This window comes from Corvus brachyrhynchos, unplaced genomic scaffold (assembly GCF_000691975.1).
Source record: "Corvus brachyrhynchos isolate BGI_N302 unplaced genomic scaffold, ASM69197v1 scaffold70, whole genome shotgun sequence".
NCBI classification, from domain to species: domain Eukaryota; kingdom Metazoa; phylum Chordata; class Aves; order Passeriformes; family Corvidae; genus Corvus; species Corvus brachyrhynchos.
In genome coordinates this window covers 3,459,468-3,482,145 of record NW_008236217.1, presented here as the reverse complement: position 1 = coordinate 3,482,145, position 22,678 = coordinate 3,459,468, and the positions used below count along the sequence as shown (strand labels likewise).

Here is a 22,678-nt window from a genome sequence, read left to right as displayed (position 1 = left end):
ATAGGTAAATTAATTTAATGGCAGCTTTTATAAAGTGCTATACAGCCCTTAACTTGGAAGCTGTCAGCACTTACTTTTTTTTAATACAGAATTCAGAACATATTCAAGTTCTTCTGCAGATATCTCCATGTCCTGCAGGGGAAAAAAAAAAAAAAAAAAGGGAAGCATCTGTTACTTGAATGTTTCTGTAATCAGACATACCAAAAACCTCAGAAAACACAAACATCACTCATCTGTACTCTATTGCAACTCAGCAAAAGAGAATCATACAAAACCCAGAAAAGGCTGAAAACTAAAGGGCTGGAAAAATACAGGAGTGCTGCTGTGCATAAGTCTGTCTGAAGGACATCTCAAGCGGGAGCTGTTGATTCAAAGAAAAATCAACTGCAGCTGAACATTATACCAGGTAGGCTCCTTCAGAGCTTGAGTTCTAGCTTTGGTCCTTCTGCTTGCTCACAAGGGACTGCACCCTTATCCATCGAGCCATAAGGCATGGTGACATCTGGTGCCCAAACAACACACTACAACTAAACGTACTCCCAAAATACGTTGGGTTTGTTTCACGTGGCCCTGGGTGGGAGCAGAAGTGTTTCCCCTCTTTCTACATCTTGCTCTGACCCAAAGTGTTTTGCACTCACCTTTCCTGAAATCTGCTCAAACAGTGCCCGGAACTGCTTTTCTTCTTCAGTTTCTTGTGGGCTTGGGGTTGGGTGTAGAGGCTGCAACACCAACCACACAAGTCCTTATAAGAATTGTAAAACATGACACTTCTCCTGCAAACAGCCCCTCTGTGCACCCCGGACCACTGTATATCTTAAAATAAGGGTACACATGCTCCTGAACTGTGCCAGATCAGAGGCCTCCCAGCCATCTCTCTGTCTGAGGGGAGTCTCACCCTCTCATTTCCTTCACCTGGACAAGTGTGTAGTGTGCCATTGCCTTGGTAAAAAACAAGAGCAGCCATCCTGGAAAACACCTCTCATCCCACCCTGCACCATTCTGTTTCCCTGCACTTCCAACAGCCACAGCTCTATTGAGTTCCCTCCTGTGGCATCATCCTGGGACCCCTGGTGCTTCTTGAGAGCACCAGCCAGAGGTGGCTGCACTTCAGCATATTACCCAGCACAGATTTATTTTGCTACAGAACATGGCCCTGAGATCTCAGAAATGAAGATGTCCTTGTTAGCTGGACCCTGGAGAAGAATTTTATTAAAGAGGGATAAATGAGATCTTGGCTTAGCTTGTTTCCATGGAAAGGCACACCACAATTAATAGCTTATTTCCAGCGACACACTTAAACACACTTAAACAGGAGCTGACTCAGACCCAGCTGCAATTAGTGCTCAGCAGGCAGACCAAGCCATTCAAAAGCAAAAAGAATTCAATCATTTCAGTAGGCATGTGCATGTGTAAGCATTCCCTCTCAAGTCCTGTGGATACTGAGAAGTAAAATAAAGATACTTGTACGCAAAATTAATGTAGGTCTATTAGACATTCTCTTGCTTCTTATTTTTTGGTGATAAATAACATTTTAAAAGATGTGAACAGCCATGTGGCACCCCAGTGCTAATGGGTGGTGCTTTCCCACGTGGTGGCTGACACCCAACACTCGTGCTGGCTGGCACTGACTGCCTTCAAGGGGATGTGAAGCCTAACAATTATGATTTTCATTGTTACAGCTCTTTTACCATATTCAGCAGAGCTTAGCATTTCAGCGACATACACAAAGCTGGCAATTGTGTAACATTCCTGTGAAATGAACGTGGTTTAGCCAAAGACAGTAAAAGCAATGTGTGCCGGCTTCTGCTGAGCTATTCTCTTGCTATTTTAACTCTGTAGACTTACCTCAGGGAGATCAATGGCAACGTTTTCATCTAGATCCCTGGAGAAAACAAAACCTTATTTGGTATCTGAAGGTATTCAACATCTGCTTGGGGTGGAAGCTTGCTTATTACCTTTTCTCCAGGTGAATGATAAAACAGGTTTTTTTACTTAACGGGTTATGTTTAGCTAAAATTTTAAAAATAATCAGACTTTTGCACTGTTTAAATTCTGGTATAAGCCCTTAAAACAGACATTAGGCAGGATTTAGGGAGGACACAGCTGTGCATGTCATCTGCTAAAGAATTCAACTCATCCTTTATTCATTATTCATTGTGAACACATTTTTGCCTCAGCACCCTTTTTAAACATAAAATTGTCTTTTGGACAAACTTCGGGAGGAAACAAACAGGAAGCAAACACTGCTGTATTCAGAGTCCCTAACAGTGCCAGGCAGCTAGCAGCCCTTCCCTGTCAAGCTTCCAGCAGATTCATCACGGCACACCCTATTTCCCCACCTTCTCAACTCCTCTCAAAATAAAGTCAGGTTTAGCAAAAATGAGCAAATACAAAAAAACCCCCAAACAATCAGGAGTTTGCCTTGCCAGAGCTCTGCAGTAGGGCTGAGTGCCTGGCAGCCACACTCTCCCCAGCAGCCAACAACCCCATGTGCAAGGGAGCACAGGAGGGCCCAAATCTTGCTGCTGACTTACTCAGTGATGGCCTTCTTCTCAGAGAAGATCCTCAGGCAGAAATCTGCCTCCTGGTGTGGCTCAAACGTGGTTGGAATAAGAATGTAATCACCCGGTGGCAGCTTGAATCGGTGGGATACTTCCCTTAAATTGATGTAGGTTTTGCTCCTGGCCTTGGAGGGGTGGTACCTGAAGAAGTCTTTGCCCAAGTGTCCATCTCTGCCAGGGCTCTAGGAGGGGAAAAAAAGGAAGTGCTGCACTGTCCAGGGTGGGCTGAAGGCCATACTCACCTCTTTCCTAATCACAGAGCCAAATTCTGCCTGGCACAAGCATCACCCCAGGCTGTGATCCTGACTCTCATTCCCTCTCCCAGGTGCTTATAGCAATTTAGCTCCCACCTTATAGCAAAGACCCACTACCAGTGCCCCTTCCCACCCAGAAGGCAGTCTCAGAGTACTCTGGGACACTGTCTTCCTACTTAAACATTCCCTGCCATTAAGCACCACCATCCCAGATGGGGTGTCACAGAGTAGTGACAACAGATTTGCCAATTTCAGCCTCACTTGGGAACAGGCATCTGTGTGTGATGTGCCCCAGGATGCTCAGAAGAAGCAACATTCCCTCTCTGTGAGCCAGGCAGGGGGTGACAGAATCATGGGGCTGAGGGGTCTGTCCTAGGAATCCATGGCCCTGTGGGGAGTCTTAAATTCTCCTCTGAGAGGATTCCATCCTCCGTGGGGCTTGATGCAACTGAGAAGATTATTTTAAGAGCAAGGGCCATAAAAATACATGAAGACTGGCAGGGATACAAACCCTGAGAAAGTTCCAAATACCAATAGTGCAGCTCCTGTGCTGTAGCAGCAAGGAGTACCTCATAAATAGAGTAGCCAATGGTCAGCATTTCAGCTCCAAGCTTCTTGAGTTTACGGCGACCCTTTTGCATCAGTGCTGCTATGAATGTGCAGTCATCTTGTCCATCATCCTTCTCTGTCAAATGTAGCTTGATTTGTGGATTTGTCCAGAAAGTCTCTGCCAATGTAAAGAACACCACAGAGTTTCTTGACTCAGAATATAAACCATCACTACTACTACTACTAAAAAAACACAAAGAAAAAAAAAAAAAAAAAAAAATCAACAAACTAAAAAAAGACCATTAAGCTGAGGTTTCACGCAAACTTAGTTTTTCCATTAGTTGTTATACTTCTTTCCAATAAGCTTTGCAAAAAATAAGTCAAATCCCGAAGTCCTTCATGGAACAACGTGTAGAAAAGATTTTAGACCTGGTACCTTATTAAGTTACCATGGTTTAAATGAAGTTGTCAGATGAAATTTTGTTAAAAGTACACAGCCACAATGATCACATAGTGCTGGTGCCAGTCTGCAGTAACACAGTTCAGATCCATGGCACAGCTTCAGAGGCACCTAAATATGTTGGCGAAGCTGGGCTTTTAGTCTAATTTTACACTTGCTGCTGCAGTTTAACTGGCTTATTTGAACCTAGTCCTGCTCATGCAAATGTCATTAAGGCATAATCAGATCCAATGAACTTGAGAGCAAAAAAAGCAACTCTTTTACCACAAAGTCTCAAGTGGGACCATATGAGCATTTATCCCTTTGTTCATTGCTGGTTTGTTCATTCAAAAAAGCCAGTCACAGAATAGCCTTATCTTTAAAGTACAGCACTCTTAAAGCCCATGGTTTGAGTTTCCTCATTTGTCCCTTTGGCTGGTTCCTGTCAGCTGAACTGTTCTGCACCCACTGTTCTGGCTACAGAGCTCCTTCCTGAAGAGCTATAGCTGAGGGTGGATAAAGACTTCAGTGCCTGCTTCTCATTTTCAAACTGTATGTACTTACCTAGGAAATTTCTACATCCTCCTGCGGTCGCACCCCGGACCCAGCTTCCCTGGTGAATGGTCACTTCCCATTTGTGGGCAGTGCTGTCTTCCAGGGCATCTGGAGTCAGGTTGCAGATCTCAACTTTGTCAAAATGTACTTTGAAGTCTTCAAATTTCATCCTGAGCAAAAGAGGTGGTAAGGAACAGGCAGCCATTCATTTTAGTGAAGGATACCTAGCAGAAGTATTTATCTCCCAGAGTCCCAGGGCCAGATCACCAGTTCATGTAGAGTAGTTTTGGTGACCATGGATATATGGAAGTGTACAGCAGGAGAGAAACTAGCTTTCGCTCACTGTGGTGTAAAGCACAAGCATCCTTTTTGTCTGCATCTCATTCTGACATCTCTTACACCTTTCTTTCATTCAGTTACAATTGAGTATAAGACTAAATAGAAGTGCCACAGGCACAAAACCTACAGTAGAAAGTGTTATTTCACCAGCACCATCCTGGCTTTAATGGCTGCATCTGCATTGCCAAATACCCAACCAAAGGATTGTCTGGCACGTGCAGGAGCTAAGTCAACATATAAATCACCTGTGTGTTCAATGTCAGCCACAATGATAGCACTACCAGGGACACATGCTGATGGATTAGTCAAACCATGGTATGATTACTTGTCTGCACTGCAATTAAAGTAACATTTGTCTCTCTGCTAAGGTTCCTAGGCTCAAGCTGCTCACCCTCCCCTCCCTTATGGGTGATTGGGACCTTGTTCTAGGAAAAATATACACCAAACATGAGCGATAAAGTGTGTTTGGACTTGAGAAATGTCTCTAACCTGCCCTTGAAGGTAGCATAGACACTGCTGCCTGCTACTCTGCCCCACAGATTGCACTGCACATATCTTACGCCCAAGGTGGAGACATGTACATGGCAATGGGAATGAGGGAGCAAATGCCACAATATGGGTAGTTTTGAGCTACTAGGCTGGGCTGGTTGAAACTAGCCTGCTCAGCACACAGAGAAGCAGATATGCCATGAGATTTTATCTAGCAAGTACAAGGACAAAAAATACCAATAGTCCCATTGGCCAAGGAGTCAGTTCAGGATTCAGCAAACAGCCAAGAGAAGGGACAGCCAGAGCCATGCACCACTGGGCATTGGGTGCAGCCCCGTGCACAAGGAAACTGCACAGAAGCCGTCTAAGAGACAGCAGCTTGCATGGTGCACACCACAAGGACAAGAGGCACATCTACTCCAAGCCTGAGGGTAGCCTTGGTAGGCTGAATGTCCCTCTGTAAAAGAGCAGATGCATTAGGCCTTTGTGAGAGCAATTTGTCATCCAGATACATTCTCTGCTCTGAATTGCTATCTGCAAGAGCCCCCCCCGACCCCCCGAGCCATAGAAATAACACACAGAAATTGATCTCCTCCCTAATACAAGCTTCTATAACTATGCTTTTCCTCCTGTGGCTGATGCCTAACAACAAAAGGGAGTAGCAGGAGAGCAAAAGCAAAAACAAGATGCAAGTTTATCTGTGGCAGTGGCAGATAGGACCCAGCTAGCCCCCCATGTGCCTCATCCAACACAGCTAGTTCCATTTTTCTTCCTCATAGATAGATATTTTCTTCCTCACAGATAGATGTCTGTAGTGGTATTAATTTACATTTGCTATGGGACATTTTACAAGTTGGTTTTGGTGTGGAAAGAAACAGCAGAGTTTTTTTTTCTGAGCTCTGTCCTTTCTTGTCGGCTATTCCCAGATATTGCTAGCCCTAGGCACTGCTAATTTTCACTCTGAGGCTCAGGACACTAAAGCAGGGGCAGCATAGCAAAATCTGTCTCTAAATGGCTTGGTTTCCTGGCCACACTGAACAATTTTGGGCTCTTTGGAAATGTGCTGCAAAGCAGAGGAAGGGGTTACACTTTACAGATTAGATTTGACTTCTAAGAGGTAAAACACCTGTTCTGATTTCCCTAGAGCTGTTCTGCGTTTGTACTTATGAAGGGAAAAGAAGACTGACCCTGTGATTTTAGGAGGGAAGGCACTAGGGTGAGTGAGAAGCTGGTTTCTTAGCCAACAACAGGATGCCCCTTTGCATCTATTACAAGCACCTGGACAAGACCAGTCTGAACTGCTAGTAAGTAGGCAAAATATCTCTGGGGTAGTTAATGAGGTCAGAAGGCCCTCAACGTGTTACCATGAAGATTTTTTTCAGTTCTCACAAGTCCAAAGAACAAAAGGGACTAAAAAGAGATTTTTTTCATTAATTTCACTCTTCATCTGATGCCTACTTGCAGACTTTTACCTCCATCACACGGTCAGGCCCTGTATTGAGATATTTGCTGGAATTACTTGAGTTCCATGTGAAGTCTTTGTCTCCTTTACACTCATCAGATAAGCTCCAGCTGTAGCCAGGCTAAAACCAGACAAAAAACCACCAAACCCAAAACCCAAACAAACACAAAGCTTTTTGGAGAAACTGGAAATGTCCTAAAGCATTTGCAACATCAATAGCAAAACAACTCAAAATATCCTATATAAAAATAGAGTAATGGAACAGCCACTGGAATTACTTCCCTCCAGTTACGAAAATTTGGGATAAATAATTTTGTGTAACTTAAAGTGCTGCATTGTCTATCTCAAATAACTTCTCAGGCATGAAGTTGAACTTTGGTTTAACTTGCAGGTAAAATCTGGAATAGCTCCATTGCATACCTCTCTAGATTTACCTCTGTGTAAAAGAGTTGAGCATCTGGGCCGAGAAAATGTGACCAGACACATTGTCACCAGAGCACAGCATGGTTGATATGGGGGGGGGGGGGGGGGGGGGGAACAAAGGGAAACATGCTTTGCCTGAGATCATTAATTTGGCATGAAGAACACATCACACTTCTAAAGCAATTTCCACCATGTTAGTTTCTTTTTTTTCCTTCTCATTTCATTTCATTTCATTTTTTCTTCAATTTTTCCACAATTTCACACATATCCTGGTGCTCTTTTACTTCATGCAACTAGCAGTATTGCTTCTCAGGACTCATTCTCTTCCAGTGCATGCCCAGCATCAACCCTGAAGGCATTTCATAGTTGATGCAAGTGCCATACAATGCTCCCTTCTGTATATCCTGCCTTTGTTCATGGGAAGGATTTAAAGGGTGCTACATTCATGGGAGACACACAAATATATTTCAAATACTATTTGAAATATACCAATGCCATTAACTAAGCTGATTTCAGAGGGCTTTTGTTATTAAAACAGATATGGGCACGCATGAAACACAGAAAACGAAGTGAGCATTCTACCGGCCCTCTCTTAGGCAGAAACTGAGAATTTCCTCACACAGAGGCTTCTTCCTTGTTGCTTGTTTCGGCCACTTGCACCTTGACTTCTGATCAGAGTCACACACTTTAAAAACCTGTGGCTTACCAGAACTCTCCATCATCCCGTGCTGCCTGAGACAGGCGTCTCTGCTCCGATGGGCTGACTGAGCGCCACTCTGGAGAGCTGCAGGAAAACAAAACCAAGCTTTATGACAGGTATGTGACAATTAATTTTCCCTGGCTCAGAATGACTGGCTGGACATAACAGCAGGCTGTTCTTCTCTCATATGTGTTTTATTTGTGCTGCTTACACAAACACAGATGCTTTCAAGAGGCTTCCTGATCCTGCTGGCACTCATGGTCACAGAGACCAAATTAATGTAGCTGAAAGCAGCACCAGGCCAAAGATCCCAAAGCTGCTCTAGAGTGGTCCTAATGTGAGTTACTGACATTGGGACTGCTCTCAGGTGTTTGGGTTGGATATAATAGGGCTATTGGTAAACCTCAAGATGTTGGTAAGTCAACCCTCTCCTTAAATCTGTATTCCATCTGTAGCACCATCTTCTCTTTTACACTTGTTGCTAATTTAGGGCCAGATTTTTTTCAAAATTGAGTCAATGGGAACTGAGTAGGCTCCTTCCCCTACACAGAGAGATTTGGTGGAGGAACTGCGGCCCCAGGTAAAGTCTTTGCCTCCTTTTTAGTCACCTCATCAACTACAGCTGTGGCATATCAAAACCAAACAAAAAACTGATAAAGCTTTTCAGAAAACCTGGAAGTGCCCTACTGCATTTCCAATTTGACATAATAAACTTATGGAGTAGCAGGCACCTTGTGTTGTGGTTTTTAATTCCAGCAACCACTGCAGAATGTTAATACAGACTCCTGTATTGATCTGCAAGCCCCTCTGCATCTTAAGTTCCAGAAAGCCTCCCGAGTGCAGAGTCAGAGCTCTGCTTTGCAGAGACAGCCTTTTTGATGAACAGCATAAACTGCCAGATGCCTGTCCTGATCATAATCTCTCCATCTTTTTCAGATTTAAGAACTCATTATACATGTCAATTATCCATGTTTTTCTTCAAGATAACAAAGGATCTGAGCTGATGTGGACATATTTAATTTACTTCTGAGTCATGATAAGCATAGGGAAATTTAAAGTAGTCCTACAAATGATTACATGTTTCAGCAATATTAAAGGGTCAGGCAGGTTATGGTTCCTCTCCTCTGCATCTGTGTGAATAAAAAAATAGAAGTAGAAAAGGTGAAACAAAAATGAAACAATGCATCTGTGCAAAAATACGTGCAAAAGTTTATACTGGAGAGGAATGTAGTGTTGATTTTTTAATTATGTAATTTTTAAAATTTTGTATTGTTTGCACTTTGTTTACCTTTGGTAGTAAACCCTGACTAGTTTTCAGGCCAATCCTGTTGTGAGTTTGGGTCCTTCCACAACTTTAAGCAGGTATCACATGGAGAGGGTCTCATTTAATGGTCATACATTATCATTAATACATTATTCCTGATGTGCTTAGAAACCCCAAACAATAAACAAATAAATAGAGACACACAAGCTATTTAGAGGGGGTAATACAATATCAGTTTCAGTTTGTCTGTAGTAGGACAAAGTATGGATGTTGTGTTACAAGTACTACAGCAACAGGCTCGCAAAAATTTAACAAAAAAAATCACTCCAAATGTATAATGTTTACAATTGGGAGTGTATTAAAATTAACTTATTTATATTAATGCACGGTTTCTGCTAGTGCTAGGTTTTGGAGGCTAAACAACTTCAACAGCATCCCTGCATTGCGCTGCTTTGAATATGCTGAGGGAGAGATGTTGTAGGGCAGTAATACTGTTAGGCATGTGCAAACTCCTGGTTTAATTTCCTGTGGAGCAGCTGGGGATGCAGGATGCTAGCTGTGGAGCAGAAGCTGGGATTTGGCCTTTGTGAGGCCGGTGTGTACAGGACAGTGCACCCACTTGTCACTCCAAGGGCCACTCCACTCCACCTGCCCCCAGGGGTTCCTTATCCTTATGAGCTGCACTTGCCGGCCCCGATAGCTCACCTGGGGAAGAAGGAAATAGAGAAAATATCAAGTGTGGGGATCTAGGGAGCAAGGCTTCTCCAGTGTGCAGAGGCTGGCGTTAACAGCTGGGCAAAAGGCACAGACTGCCACAGCAGATGTGCGAGGAAAAGGTGGATGGGAATTTGGACAGCTTCCCCAGGATAACTTCCCTTGTCACCTGAGACTGAGGGGACACTCCCTTATCTTTTCCCCAGGTGTCTCCTTGCCCCGCGTCGCTGACGTACCTCCTCAATACCAGTCACAGAGTAAGCATGGCCTTTCACAAGGCCAAAAGGGGTTCGGGCTTCTGACTCGGCAGCACTGCTGGTCTGGAACAGGGGAAAAAAATGTGAATTAATTTTTCTCCTCACAGTGAGATTGGCAAGAGGTGCCACCTGGTCCCTTCCAAGAACAAGGCTAACCAGTGGCTAACCAGTACTACAAACAGGAAACTTGTCTTTCTGCTCAACCATGGTGCAATGGTGCCCTTTTAGGAAACAACAGGGGGGGTTTTAAACATTGTTCACCCAGAGCAAAAATTCCAGGGTGGAATTCCTCCTCTGCCCCTGTGATTTTGTTTCAGCACCATCTACATTTCCAGGACCCCACTCTTAACTCTCAGACTGAGATTAGGTGTTGATATGGTCTCATTTCTTGTTAAAATACTTTGATGGACAGTGATGGTGGTGAAGGGTCCCATCAGCCAGCTGAGTATCACACTGCCTAGTTCAATAAAAATTTAACTACTCTTTGCAAGCAGCAAATCTTCATCAGGAGAAAAAGTGAAACTCAAACCAGAAAACATTGAACCCCAAAGATGCCTGAGGGCACTGAGAAATTGAGACCACATTTCTTACTCACATCAATAGAGCAGCCCACCATTGAGCATCTTTTCAGGGCTTTTTCTAGGATTTCATAGAAATTGTCAGGAGCCGCCTTAACATCATACATTTCTCCTATACCCCCAGTGAAATCCTCCATGGCCTCTATTGTACTGCCACCCTTCAGAGACTCGTAGCTGCCATTCAACCTGGAAAACACATGCTGACTGTGAGAATTGCTTTCAAGATACCTGCGTTTGAGAGCTTTCTCGCACACGTGTAGAATTGCAGCAATAACACTGAAGTCAAAAGAAGTACCCCAGAGCGTATCCAAGCAGGAGTATTGGGGTCATTCTGCTTTTTTTTTAGTTGCATTTTTAATTAATCCGTTTCTCCATATCCTTAAAGCCTGGGGCTTTTCTTTCTTTAGTGCTAGTTGTCAAGTTGGCAAGGGCAGCAGCAAATGCTAGAAGCTGCTCACTAGGACTGTGAATAACATATGAACAAATTGTGAATAATGTATGTACCAATAGCAGATTATGTATGTGCAGTGGGACTTACTTGGCATAGGCTTTTTCCAGTAAGGCACTCCAAAATTCATTGAGTTCAGCTGAGTGCAGGAAAACCAGCCGGCCCTTGAAGGTGGGTAATCGGTCATCAATCACAACATCCAGCCACTCGTTGTGCTGCCAAAACTGTTTAGAAAGGATGGGGCATGAGTTTGCTGACAGCATGACATTTCCCGAGAGCAGGATTCTGGTGTCCCAGCATTTCTAATTGCAAGTTAGTGACAATCATAGGCTTGATTAGAAGACATATAAATAATTTGTTCCCGTACTGCCATACAAGGCTGCTCTCTAGGAAGGGTAATCTATCTTAAGAAAACACCAAGACTAAATGTGTAGACCTGTACTGTAGCTCCTTGTCTGGATAATGTCACTCACGTAGCTACACAAGTGTTCACCACATGATTCGAGACTCCTTTAGGACACACAGGTGTTACAGATCCCAGTTCAACTCCTTTAAGGAATTATACCCTAAGTGAGGTCTGTGTGCCCAGGAAAATGTGAAATGATTTCTAAAGCCATGTATCTGTTCACAGAACAGGAGTGGCTGTGTTTGTGCCTGTATGAGGCTGACATAGCCCTCCAGTTTGTTTCTCAAAACACGAACAACAGTGTAAGCTCAACAATCCATATTTTTTCAGTGTCTCCTCTGCAATATTGGCAACCTCACTGCAAAATAGAACGTGAAATGTGAAGACAGAGATGTGTTCATGCTGTGACAGATGTTCACCTTACCTGGAAGTGAAATATTCCAGCATAATCTGGCCCAAAATTTTGATCCAGTGGCACCACTCTTGCTAGTGTTTTTTCATTCAGTGTGAGAGAAGCTATGGCTGCTAATAGCCAGCAGTCACCTGTGGATTGAGAAGGGGAAAAGAGGAGAATAAGGGGCCGAAGGAGATGTTATGACAGTTAGCTGCCACTTCCCCTGAAATCCAAAAGACAGCCTGCGTGTCCCCAGAAAGGGTGTCCCTGCCTGGCCAGGGCAGACTGTGCTTCCATCTGGAAGTGCTGGTAGACAAAAGAGTCCCTTGGGCTCACAGTGCCCTTGAGTGGAGATCCTTCCCTGATCCTGAATCCCACTGCACCAAGATGGTCCCTGGCATGGATGGGAAGGAGCTATCCAGGAAGTAGCTGTGGGCCAGATGAGCCTGGGCAGGACCTCCACCTTCACTGCTCATCCCCTCGTGTGATGACATGCCTGCTGCTCCTCACAGTGTGTAGACATGAACACATCCACCCAAGGGGAATCACTCACCAAGATCCCCTTGACAAATGTCAGTTCTGGTGGCTCCGCTAAGGATAAACTTGGGGTCTTTGACAATGTCCTACAACAGTGAGACAGAGAAATTACTTAGAATGTGCCAGGAGAATATCACCATCACTCTGAACCAGACTTGCACCAGTGCTGACAAACCCTGTGTGCCACATGAGCTATATTATCCCGCAGCAGTGTTGCCACCACAAAGAATGAGATGGGGAATCCTTGCTAATTAATTACAGTGTAGAGCAATTAAAGAATCAACTATCCTCATTTTTTCATAATTAGTTGGCTGCTAATGAAAGGCTGGCATTCTTTATTCATCTGTAGGCAATTGTTAGGATATCATAGAACAAACTCATCCAGAAGATTGATGTCAGGCCGCAGCCCCTGTTAACAGGGCTTTTTATTTGCTTGCTTTCCTCCAATGGCTGAAAAAAATAAAATTGGCAATTTACTTTTAACCGAACTATTAAGCCTTTTATTTATTTGCATGTCATACCTGGAACATACAGTGTCTGACAACCATGAGACCATTTCCTCCTCAAATAAGCAAACAACAAAGACAGCTTTCAGTCCTGTTAATTTTTAGGAGGAGCTAACACTACCCACCCCTGTGTGGTCAGAGGGACTGGTGCTCATGGTGGCATTACAGCAATTCTCAAGCATTCATTTAACTGGTTTAGTTCAATTACTAGTACCATGGATGCATAGAAAAATTACAGTGACAAACCAATAAATGTGGCAGGAATTCTTCTCTTTTCCATTTTCCCATGAACTGTATATTGAAAGTAATTGATTGAACCGAATAGAAAAGGCGAGAGGAGAGTATCTAATATATTACTGGGTAAATATGCCTGCAGTTAATCAGTCTGCCCTGACACATTATTGCAGACCCTACGGCATGAAGCAGATCCTTCTGCCTAAGTGGCAAATGAAACAAATTAATCGAGGGCGGGGGGGGAGGAGTGTGGAAATAGAAGAGCACATTCAGTCATTTAATCCCTGCATTTGCCTAGATGAAATTGAGTTGCTTTGCATTGATATCACTGCATTTTCTTAGACCATAAGACAGAATATTGACAGTTTTGTTCAGCTTCCTGCACTCATTGCTGAAGTATCTGCTGCTGGCCACTGCTGGAGCCAGGGCACTCTCCTCAGTGAACCAGCACTGCTGCTGCCAAGCTGCCCCTGCAGAGGCAACATTCAGGAGGAAACTGGTTTGCATATGTTTTGCCTTTGCTGGGGAGGGGGTGGTGGCCAGGTTGTGCCTCAGCCACAGGTGCCCCGGGGAGGAGCTACCGCATGTCCCCAGAGAATGGAGCAAAGGGAAATCAAACAGCAGCTCCTCCTTACCTGGCCCGCCTGCTTGTTAAATACACTCCTTCTTGCTGGCACTGGGCATGAACAATAAAACCACAGCTCATTGCCTTTAGACATTGATATAGCAATGGCTGATAAAGTAGCTGATCTTCAACAACACACTTTGTTTTAGCACCATTGCTGCCTGGAGACGTAGTTCTCATTGCAAGTAGTGCATTTAGCTGTCACCAAGAAACCCTTTGTGTGAGCAAGGGACAAGATAAAAAACCTTTCCACTGACATGGGCCTGAACATTAGATTCATGACTCATTGTTCATCACACATCTCCACATCAGACATATGGAAAAATGTTTTCAGCCTCCTATGTCTGAAGCAATCAAAAAGAATTTTAAAAAAATCAATAAAAAGGAATTGAAAGGATGTTGACTGGACTTGTGCCAATTCTTTGCTACACAAAAGAAAACACATCCTACAGTTTTTGAGTGTGTGTTACAAAAATAATATTCATTTTAAAAGGATTTTCAGATGGTATAATAATGTATCAGGACCTTCAGCACGTTAAAGGACAAAACCCAGCATTCACACACAGCACGCAGTAATTTAAGGATTCACCTGCACAAGGATATTGCCTAGAAGTAGGAACATGCAGTCTTCAGAGAGATTAAACATAGTGACCCATGACTATCCTGATGCAGCATTAAAGCTGTGTTTCTTTAAACCCAAAAGAAAACAAATTCCATCCCTGTGCCTGTCTCACTGTTAGAGGGGGTGCACAGAGACCTAAAACAGGCTGGGAGTGGGATTGTTTAGGTGGTTTCTGTGATTACATTTCTCTGCCTGGTCCCAACCTGTCATACTGGTTGCCCGTGACTGTTCACACTACAAATATTTCTTTCTTACTTCCTCCTGTAGACCATAGACTCATTTGACATTGGTAAAACCTGTTTGTCTTTCCTTTTTTGGGGTGGTTATTTTCATTCTTCAATTTATATATCCAAATTTCCAGACACTGAACTGTAGAATTCATCCCAGCAGTTGAATTTAGATAGAAGGAAAGAGAAGGAAAGGGAAGGAAATATAATGAGAAAAGAGTCTTCTGTTCTTCAAATTGTTCTAAAATTTTGATAAACGACAGTTTCAAAGGTTCAATTTGTAATTGAAAAGGATTGCTAAACAAAATCACTAAATGTCTTTCTGAATCTTGGAGCACTTCACTTTTGTAGAAAGTCAGCTATTCATCTGGTGCAGATCTGTGTAGCTCACTGATTGCAGTGGGAGATTTACAGATTAATGCTAGCTGAAGGTCTTGCTCATGCTGCTACAAACATGCATATATGCAGATATATGCATGTCAAAGTAATGAGATAGCCTTCTCTACTCTGATTACTAAAGATTAATCTCTAATAGATTGTAAATCAGAAGATTTAAATTATTTGTACCTGCAACTACCTGCATGTACTGTGCTACACTTCATCCAGGCTACTGTAAAATGCTAGTGGGAGAGGCAGGAAAAACCAGTCACCATGAAAAGCAGGTGGAACACAGATACCCTACACAGAGGCCATGTTTTTGTGCTCACCCTCTCCAGCACCACAGCTTCACCAGCCGAGCTGTGGCAACTCACCTGGCACATGCTCCAGGTCCGTGATCCCCTTGCAAAGTAAAATGTGTTAAATTGAAATTGTTACAGTGCCTCTATTTTGCTGCTGCTCCTGATGGATAATAGAGATGAAACTGATTTAGCTTAAATGCTGAGGAGCCAGAGCAGAGCATAACTAATACCCTGTCCTTACACATCCTCTCAGCCTCCCGAGTTTTATTTCTCGCTATGCAGCTCACAAAAATGTGGGGGGTGGGAATTGGAGTGTAAAGGCAGATGCCATTTGAGGTAACTTACTCATCCTGGAAATGTTTCCAGCTCAGCATACAAAGATCCTGAAGAAAACAGACCATTCTCCACTGCCCCCGCATAGCATACACAAGGGCACACAAACTCTCCACCACATTTTACACCAAATTGTAACTATTCTGAAGCCCTCAAAAGACAAACTAGCAACAAACAGCTGGCCAAAGGAAAACCATTCTTTACGATTTAGTATCACAGCCACTCGCATTTTTGATGCCCCACAGCGCTCTACACCACACCTCACAGCCCTCTCCTGTGCTGGGCGGGCAGCCCCACAGGCCACCTGGCTTTTTGAAGTACAGATAGTGCCTGTGGGAGCTGCACTTACCATGTGTAGGGATCTCCAGTTTTTTTCATAACTGAACCTGGTCCAGGAGTAACAGCTTTAATTCTGTTCTGTAGCAGCACTATGGTAACTACCAGATGCTGAGGCACTGAATGCCTATCACTATGAATTAAGATAATTTAAACCCTTCTTTAAGCTTATTTTGTTGTTTTTCTCCCTTGGGATCAGTATCACCAAAGAAAAGTTTTTTTCCAAGGAAGAAGCTTTCAGACTATTAAAAAAAAAAAAAAAAAAACCAACCCAGAATAAACATCATTCATTAGCAAAGAAATGAAATGTTGCCACATTTTTTCTGTGGTTATTAGTTACACAGTGAAGTGGGGAGAAGGAACCTGGAGTGATGCTGGGTTTGTAATCTGAGAGCATGTGACTGGTGCAGCTTCAGGCTCTCACTGTGTTATTAATGACTGTTATGCAAGATGCATTAAGAGATACTCGCTGAGACCTTGGCTACTGCTGAATGGCTCAGTAACCACGGCATGCATTCGTAATCTCAGTGTTTCCTGATGGAAGTAAGCAAGTACCTGTAAGACTCTTATACTCTGAAAGTTAAAAGGTTTTAATTTTTTAAGTTTAATATTAATTATGAATTTCCTACATTAACAACACCCAGTTTTGCACAGTTAGAACATTATCATAACGTATTTTACCCTTGATTCCCGGCATGCCCTCTTATTTTCATCTTTTGTCTGGCAATACTGTAAGAGAGAAGCTGATTACGAGTTCTTTATGCATGGACATAATACACATGCATAAGTGTGTCTGTCCAACGAGCTACACCTGAAACATGGGGTGAAGCCTTCCAGCCCTCTCATCCTGCAGCTCGAGCTCTTTGCGGGTGGCATCCCAACCCTGTGCCACTGCCCCTGAGGTGGGAAGGGTTTACTCCCACACTTCATCTCTATCTCCCCGAACACTCCACGTTATTTGGTGCAACCGCGAAGCACAGCGCTGCCTGACTTTTGGCAGGACGGGAGGAACGAACACAACGGCATACTCACCCCAGGCCTCTTCCAGACGAAGGGAATGGGTGGGTTTTCACTGAAGAAGAGAGAGGAGTTGCAGGCGGGGAAGTCGGAGTCCTCAAAGAGGACACCCCTGCGCAGGCACTCCCGCTTCAGCTCCTCGTAGCCCTTGCCCGAGCTGTGGGTGGCACGGGCACCCCCGGGATGCGCAGCTGGCCGCGGCTTCGAGTCCCGGTACAGGTAGGGCATGTCTGCCTCCCACCTGCCCGAGAGAGCCCCGGGAGAGAAGGCTTAGCTGGTGGTGGGGACAGAATGAGGAGGAGAACAGGTGGGAAAAGAGAGGGAAGCAAGAATACCTCACGTGCCTCGTGAACGAAAAGGGGGTGGAAAGGACTGGGGGGTGGGGGACCCGGCAATATCCTCCAGCCCTCCTCCGGTTCACCTCCTTGAGCTGCTGCTGTGTGAGACTGACCTCCCGGCTGCTCTGCACAGCACCAGAGACAAACACCCTGAAAGCAAACAGAGGAAGGCGGCTGGTCCCGAACAGCCTGGGAGCGGAGCGGGAGCGGCCAGGAGGTGCCCTCTCCTCCCCCGTGCCTGCCGGGCGAGGAAGGGTGTGCGTGGGTCCGGCAGCGCTCCCCACCCTGCAGGGGCCGGCGGGAGGGGCCACGGGGCCAGGATAGCTTCGAGGTATGCAGAACCCAGCCAGGGGGCGGCTGGCCCCGAACAGCCTGGGAGCGGAGCGGGAGCGGCCAGGAGGTGCCCTCTCCTCCCCCGTGCCTGCCGGGCGAGGAAGGGTGTGCGTGGGTCCGGCAGCGCTCCCCACCCTGCAGGGGCCGGCGGGAGGTCCCACGGGGCCAGGATAGCTTCGAGGTATGCAGAACCCAGCCAGGGCAACTGAGCAGAGCCCACGGTGGGCTGCAGCCGCAGTGCGAGCTCGCCTGGTTCTCACAGGTGGGAGAGCAGCCTGGCCTGACTGCGGCAGGGCTGCCCTGGCGGGCAGGTGTTGTCCCCGTTGGACGTCATGCAGGAGGGACAGCAGGGCCAAGAGATGGCCGTGGCCATGGCCGCTCTGCTGGCAGAGGGCTGGGGGCAGGACAAGGGCTGGGTGAGCGTAGGAGAGGTGTGCAAGGCTAGTGGGGAGGACCTGGAGCAGGACACGTCCTGGGCAAACACAGGAACAACGCTAGAAAATGTCACCCTGAGGAGGGATTCTGATGGGCCACACACTGAAGGAGTTCTGTGTGTGCACTGAAACACATGATTTTAATGACAAATACATGCGTCCTTGTCACTGATTTCCAGGTTTCATGACCTGTTCGTCTGACCACTGCTGAAGGGTCTGGAGCACAAGTCTTACGAGGAGCAGCTGAAGGAGCTGGGGTTGTTTAGCACGGAGAACAGGAGGCTCAGTGGGGACCTTATTGCTCTCTACAACCATCTGAAAGGAGGGTGTAGCCAGGTGAGGGGTTGGGCTTGTCCCCCAAGTAACAAGCAGTAAAGCAAGAGGAAATGGCCTCAAGCTGCACCAGGGGTCGTTTATATTAGATACTGAGAAAATTTTCTTCATGGAAGGTGTTGTCAAGCATTGGAACAGGCTGCCCATGGAAGTGGTGGTGTCACCATCCCTGGGGATATTTAAAAGACGTGCAGATTCTGTGCTCAGGAACATGGTTTAGAGTGACAGACTTGGCAGTGCTTGGTTGGTGGTTGGACTCAATGATCTTATAAGTCTTTTCCAACCTAAATGATTCTGTGATTTTTCTGCTAACTAGCGTTCACCTGCACCATTGTGTCTCACACTGAAGAATAAAACACTGGCTGGAGAGGATGACAGGTAATGCACCGTGGATGCACTAAAGGAATAACACTCAGAGCCCAACATGGATATTCCTCTCTGCTTGGAAAGGGAAGAGATACCACCCTCTAGGAAAAAATTACAGCTCCTGAAGTATGAAACACACCCCTGAGTACAAACAGCGCTCAGCCTCCCCTTGCTTTAATTGGCCCTTTGGTGGACCAGTCGAGCTTGCTGCCAAGACATGATTTATAGAGAGCAATTAGGTGAAACAGAATTAGTTCCTTTCTGTTCTGCCATTTTTCACAGCAGTGCTGTGAGGAAAGCTTTCTTTTTCAGAGCACTTATTCCCATGTTTATTCCCCGTAATTGTATCTACTGTTGATGTCTACAGGCTCCCTGCTGAGCCAAGTTCCCATTGTCCAAATAAATGGATACTGACCAAATGTGTGAGAAAAGGCAGGCCTGGTGCTCCAAACCTGGCTGTCATTTGACCAAACTTTAGGTATGCAGAATAGACTCCAAGTTATTCACCTCAGCTTTTTCTACAGCTGATGAGAAGATCGAAACCTCCAGAAAGTGACTCACTGTGGACTCATCCTTAAGATCCCTCTGGAAATGACTGTGTCTTTCATTTGCCTGTAGACAGACCCTCATGGACTAGCTTAGGGTAGATGCCCAGATTAAATGCATACAGTCAAGTGAGAGGAATCCCAGACAGGGGGTTAAGGCAGGTAAAAGGCATTTTAGTGCCAATGCAAGCCCAGGGGTTGGAGTACCCAAAATCCCACATTCAGCCAGCAGTAAGACCAGAAACTTTATCCACAACACCTCTGTGTGGGCCAAGGCACATTCTCATACACCAGAGTAACATGCTGACTGGGGAAGGAAACGTTCGGTGCCCTAGACACAGACTGCACACCTGCTGTGTCCCAAGAAGAGCAACCATGGATCACTTCAGGAAATTTCTTCTTTTCAGAGTTCGGCTGCATATGAACATGTGTAGGCTGAGCTATATGGGTGCTTTTCCTGCTGCAGGGGAATGTAGGCAGATTCTTTCCTATGGGAACACTCTGGTGTGCAATAAGAAATGTTTTCATGCTGTAGCCTTTCTCCCAGAGGGCAGAGCCTTTCTCCTCACCCTGCTGCTTCATGTCACGACACTGCAGGAAACTTCATGTCTCTGAGATTTCAGCCTTGGTGTCAAGGCACTAAAAGTGCACAGGAGAGATGGTGCCTGGGGAGGCCAGGTGGAAAAAATAGGAATGAGCAGAAAACACTTATAAAATGTTTCAGTTCTTATGAAAATACAATACCTTGCCTGTCACATGTTAAGAGTCACAGGCTCATCTCTGGAAGGGCAGAAACAAACAAATCTATGTATCACTTACATACTTACCCCACTCCACAGTTTTACAAGGACTAAGCAGTTTTACTTTTTTACCATGAAATCCCCTTTTGAAAGCAGTGAAAGAGCATTTCTTCCCATAAATGACTTGTTATTCCTGCCACTTGGTGTTCTCTGCAGGTATTCAGGGTGGGACGAAAATGCAACACATGTTCTGTGATAGTCTCTTACGGACAAACACCAGCAACACGATCCTACTTGCTCAGGAGAGTGGCAGGCAGGATTTGAGCCACTGACCCCGAACATCTTTGCTCCTTAGGTCTCCTGGCCCAGTGAGCAAGAGCAGGGTGTATTTTAACACTCCCTGGAACAGCAGGTGAACGCAGGTGATGAGAGGCTGCGACACCAGCCCCTGTACATTTTCATTTGGCATGCTGTCACAGCAGACATATTGTGACATTTAAGCAATACAAGACAGTATTAATACTAATGTCTTGTCACACTGAGTAATAGAGTCCTTCCTCCATGATTCCACTGTCTCAGGAACTGTAGGTTTCCAGCCCACCAAGCCTCTCCCAGCAGGGGTGATAGTGCAGGTCTGTCCTTGGTCTGTGAAGGCAGTGAATGAGTGCCTGCCAGCGTGTGAAAGCGCTGCTGGCCGAGAGAGAGCTGTCTGATCAAATGCAATTAGTTCCTAGTGGGACTGCTCTGGACACCATTAGGCTCCTGCAGACTGCAGAGATCTCTCTACAAGCCCCATGACCAGGCAAGATTTCAAGGTGACAGCATAACAGCATGAGTGATGCATAGGCTGGCAACATATGTTAAAGCTGAACACCAGGTTTTCTTCCCGGTACTGTCATTAAATGCCTGTTCCTGACACATCAGGAGTTTTATCCATTACCTTCAGCCACGGCAACAAAGCACTCGGGGAGTGTGAACACCAGTGCAATTGCAGTTGCCCACAGGCACCACCCTCCTGCCAAGCCACACTGTTCATCCCAGGACACCAACAGAGGGGGCCAGATGGGCATTGTGCAGAAGAAGCAGTGGCTCTGGCAGAGGGTGAGCATCTTCTGCCAAGAGCAGAGTCTCAGGCACACTTACTGCTGACAGGAACAGTGTAATTTCTGTCTGCTATTGGGTCAGACTTCCATGGACTTCTTATTTTCTTGAAGAAAGCAGAATGTCTGATTTGGTTTTCTGTGGTTTGAACAGCTTTTATTCTAGAAGAGACTCTTATTCACTTTCCAGCATAGTTCATGGGATAGAAGGTGACATAAAGGCTTGGTGTAGGAAACATCTATGGTTTCCACTTCTCCTTGGCATCCTTGCTTAGCATCATGCTACAGCTCTGGCTTTCATCCCCTGCTGTTCAGCATTTGGCATGTGCTTTTTCTGAGTCACACTTATGTAATTCCTTCCCCATTAACATCAGGTAGTCTCTGGTCATTCAGGATTTAAGTTGTTTATTCAAATGACAGCAACTTGACTAAGTCTTTCATAACCCTGTTGTCATTACACCTCCTGCCCTGTCAACAGTTTAACATTGGAGGGTTTATCTGTAGCCTTTGGCCTGACTGACCCCATGTTCTCCAGTGCTTGTTGCCTGCTGGCTAAACCCCTTCAGTGTCATCTGACCTTCTCTAAGGGACTGTTTTAGGGTAGAATATTTCATTTTTGTGCTCTTTCTCCAGGTGTTTGAGAGAAATGACTGGTTTTGTCTAGGTGCCTTTATTGTTCTCCTTATATTTGCAAAGATTTAAGGAAAGATGTTATGTGGATGGAGGTACTATCTGTGAAACTCAGCAGCTCTCTGTCCTTCCTCCTCCGAATCTGTGTGAAGTTACATAAAACATCTTTGTTCTGTCTCTGAGATTAGTCTCATTTCATACTTCTTGGCACCCTCTGAACCTTGCATTGATTTGAATCCAAATGCCACAGTCACAGTCACATGAAACCACGCTGTTTCTGATACTTTCCATTACTTTGGCTCAATGCAGTGCATGGATTTTTGCCCAGTGGCTTGCAGCCTGGCAGGCTTTGCACATGCTCCTGCACATATCTTTACTAACTGGGGACAACGTCTATTGCTCTAACAACAGCTGAGACCAGATAAAATTGAGCCCAGCTTGGGGCTGTTTTTGTAAGGACTTTTCTGTTGTATTCTGGCAATAAAGTTATACACACTTTTTCTGGAGGTGACACAGTTCACTACAGAGGGGCTGGAGTACCCTTCTCTCCCTCATTTCAAGGCAGAAGTGAGGCAGCAAGAAGGGAGGTGAGAAAGGTCAGCTTTAGGGGTTCTGCAAGACAACCTGAGGACTGTACAGCCCCACAAAACGTTGTGGACAGCCTGGTGAAAAATGGTAGAGAGCGATGAGTAAAAAGGTACAGGAAATCAAGGGGAGGGTTTTTAAGAAGTGCCATTTGAAAATTTTGCTGATTAAGGGGAAAAATATCTTGGAGGAATTGTAGGATATCAAAATCTCATTCAAGGGAGGATCCTAAAATAACAGTGAATGTAACAAGTCTGGTTGCTTTCACTGTGCTGTGCAAAAGCAATAGGTTCTTCTCCTAAAGAGGCATCAGTTTCCAATGTGG

The 22,678-nt window shown here is 45.2% G+C and overlaps 1 protein-coding gene and 1 long non-coding RNA gene across 6 annotated transcripts in view; one reads left to right on the top strand and one right to left on the bottom strand.

Annotated features, from left to right (window-relative positions):
- The window catches only part of CAPN9 (calpain 9), a 33,182-nt gene extending 15,633 nt beyond the window's left edge, over window positions 1–17,549 (bottom strand). For 3 of the 5 annotated variants that reach the window (XR_001865623.1, XM_017745520.1, XM_017745511.1), the window contains exons 1-15: window positions 17,285–17,549; window positions 16,965–17,190; window positions 12,386–12,455; window positions 11,863–11,981; window positions 11,123–11,256; window positions 10,602–10,770; window positions 9,986–10,069; window positions 9,655–9,740; window positions 7,778–7,855; window positions 4,368–4,528; window positions 3,385–3,542; window positions 2,535–2,743; window positions 1,846–1,882; window positions 639–719; window positions 75–132 (exon numbers count right to left, since the gene is read on the bottom strand). Coding sequence is in view for 4 of the 5 variants with exons in the window: in XM_017745520.1 (XP_017601009.1) it covers window positions 75–132; window positions 639–719; window positions 1,846–1,882; window positions 2,535–2,743; window positions 3,385–3,542; window positions 4,368–4,528; window positions 7,778–7,855; window positions 9,655–9,740; window positions 9,986–10,069; window positions 10,602–10,770; window positions 11,123–11,256; window positions 11,863–11,981; window positions 12,386–12,455; window positions 16,965–17,177 (1,657 nt within the window). In the remaining variant the exon portion in view is untranslated. The remainder of the gene's footprint in view (window positions 1–74; window positions 133–638; window positions 720–1,845; window positions 1,883–2,534; window positions 2,744–3,384; window positions 3,543–4,367; window positions 4,529–7,777; window positions 7,856–9,654; window positions 9,741–9,985; window positions 10,070–10,601; window positions 10,771–11,122; window positions 11,257–11,862; window positions 11,982–12,385; window positions 12,456–16,964; window positions 17,191–17,284) is intronic. The other 2 variants (XM_017745505.1, XM_008643301.2) reach the window with 2 other exon arrangements.
- On the top strand, window positions 17,086–22,269 carry LOC108449471. Its single transcript, XR_001865626.1, has 2 exons — window positions 17,086–17,168; window positions 18,234–22,269. It is a non-coding gene; the product is annotated as an uncharacterized LOC108449471 (long non-coding RNA).
- Window positions 22,270–22,678: the final 409 nt, after the last annotated feature.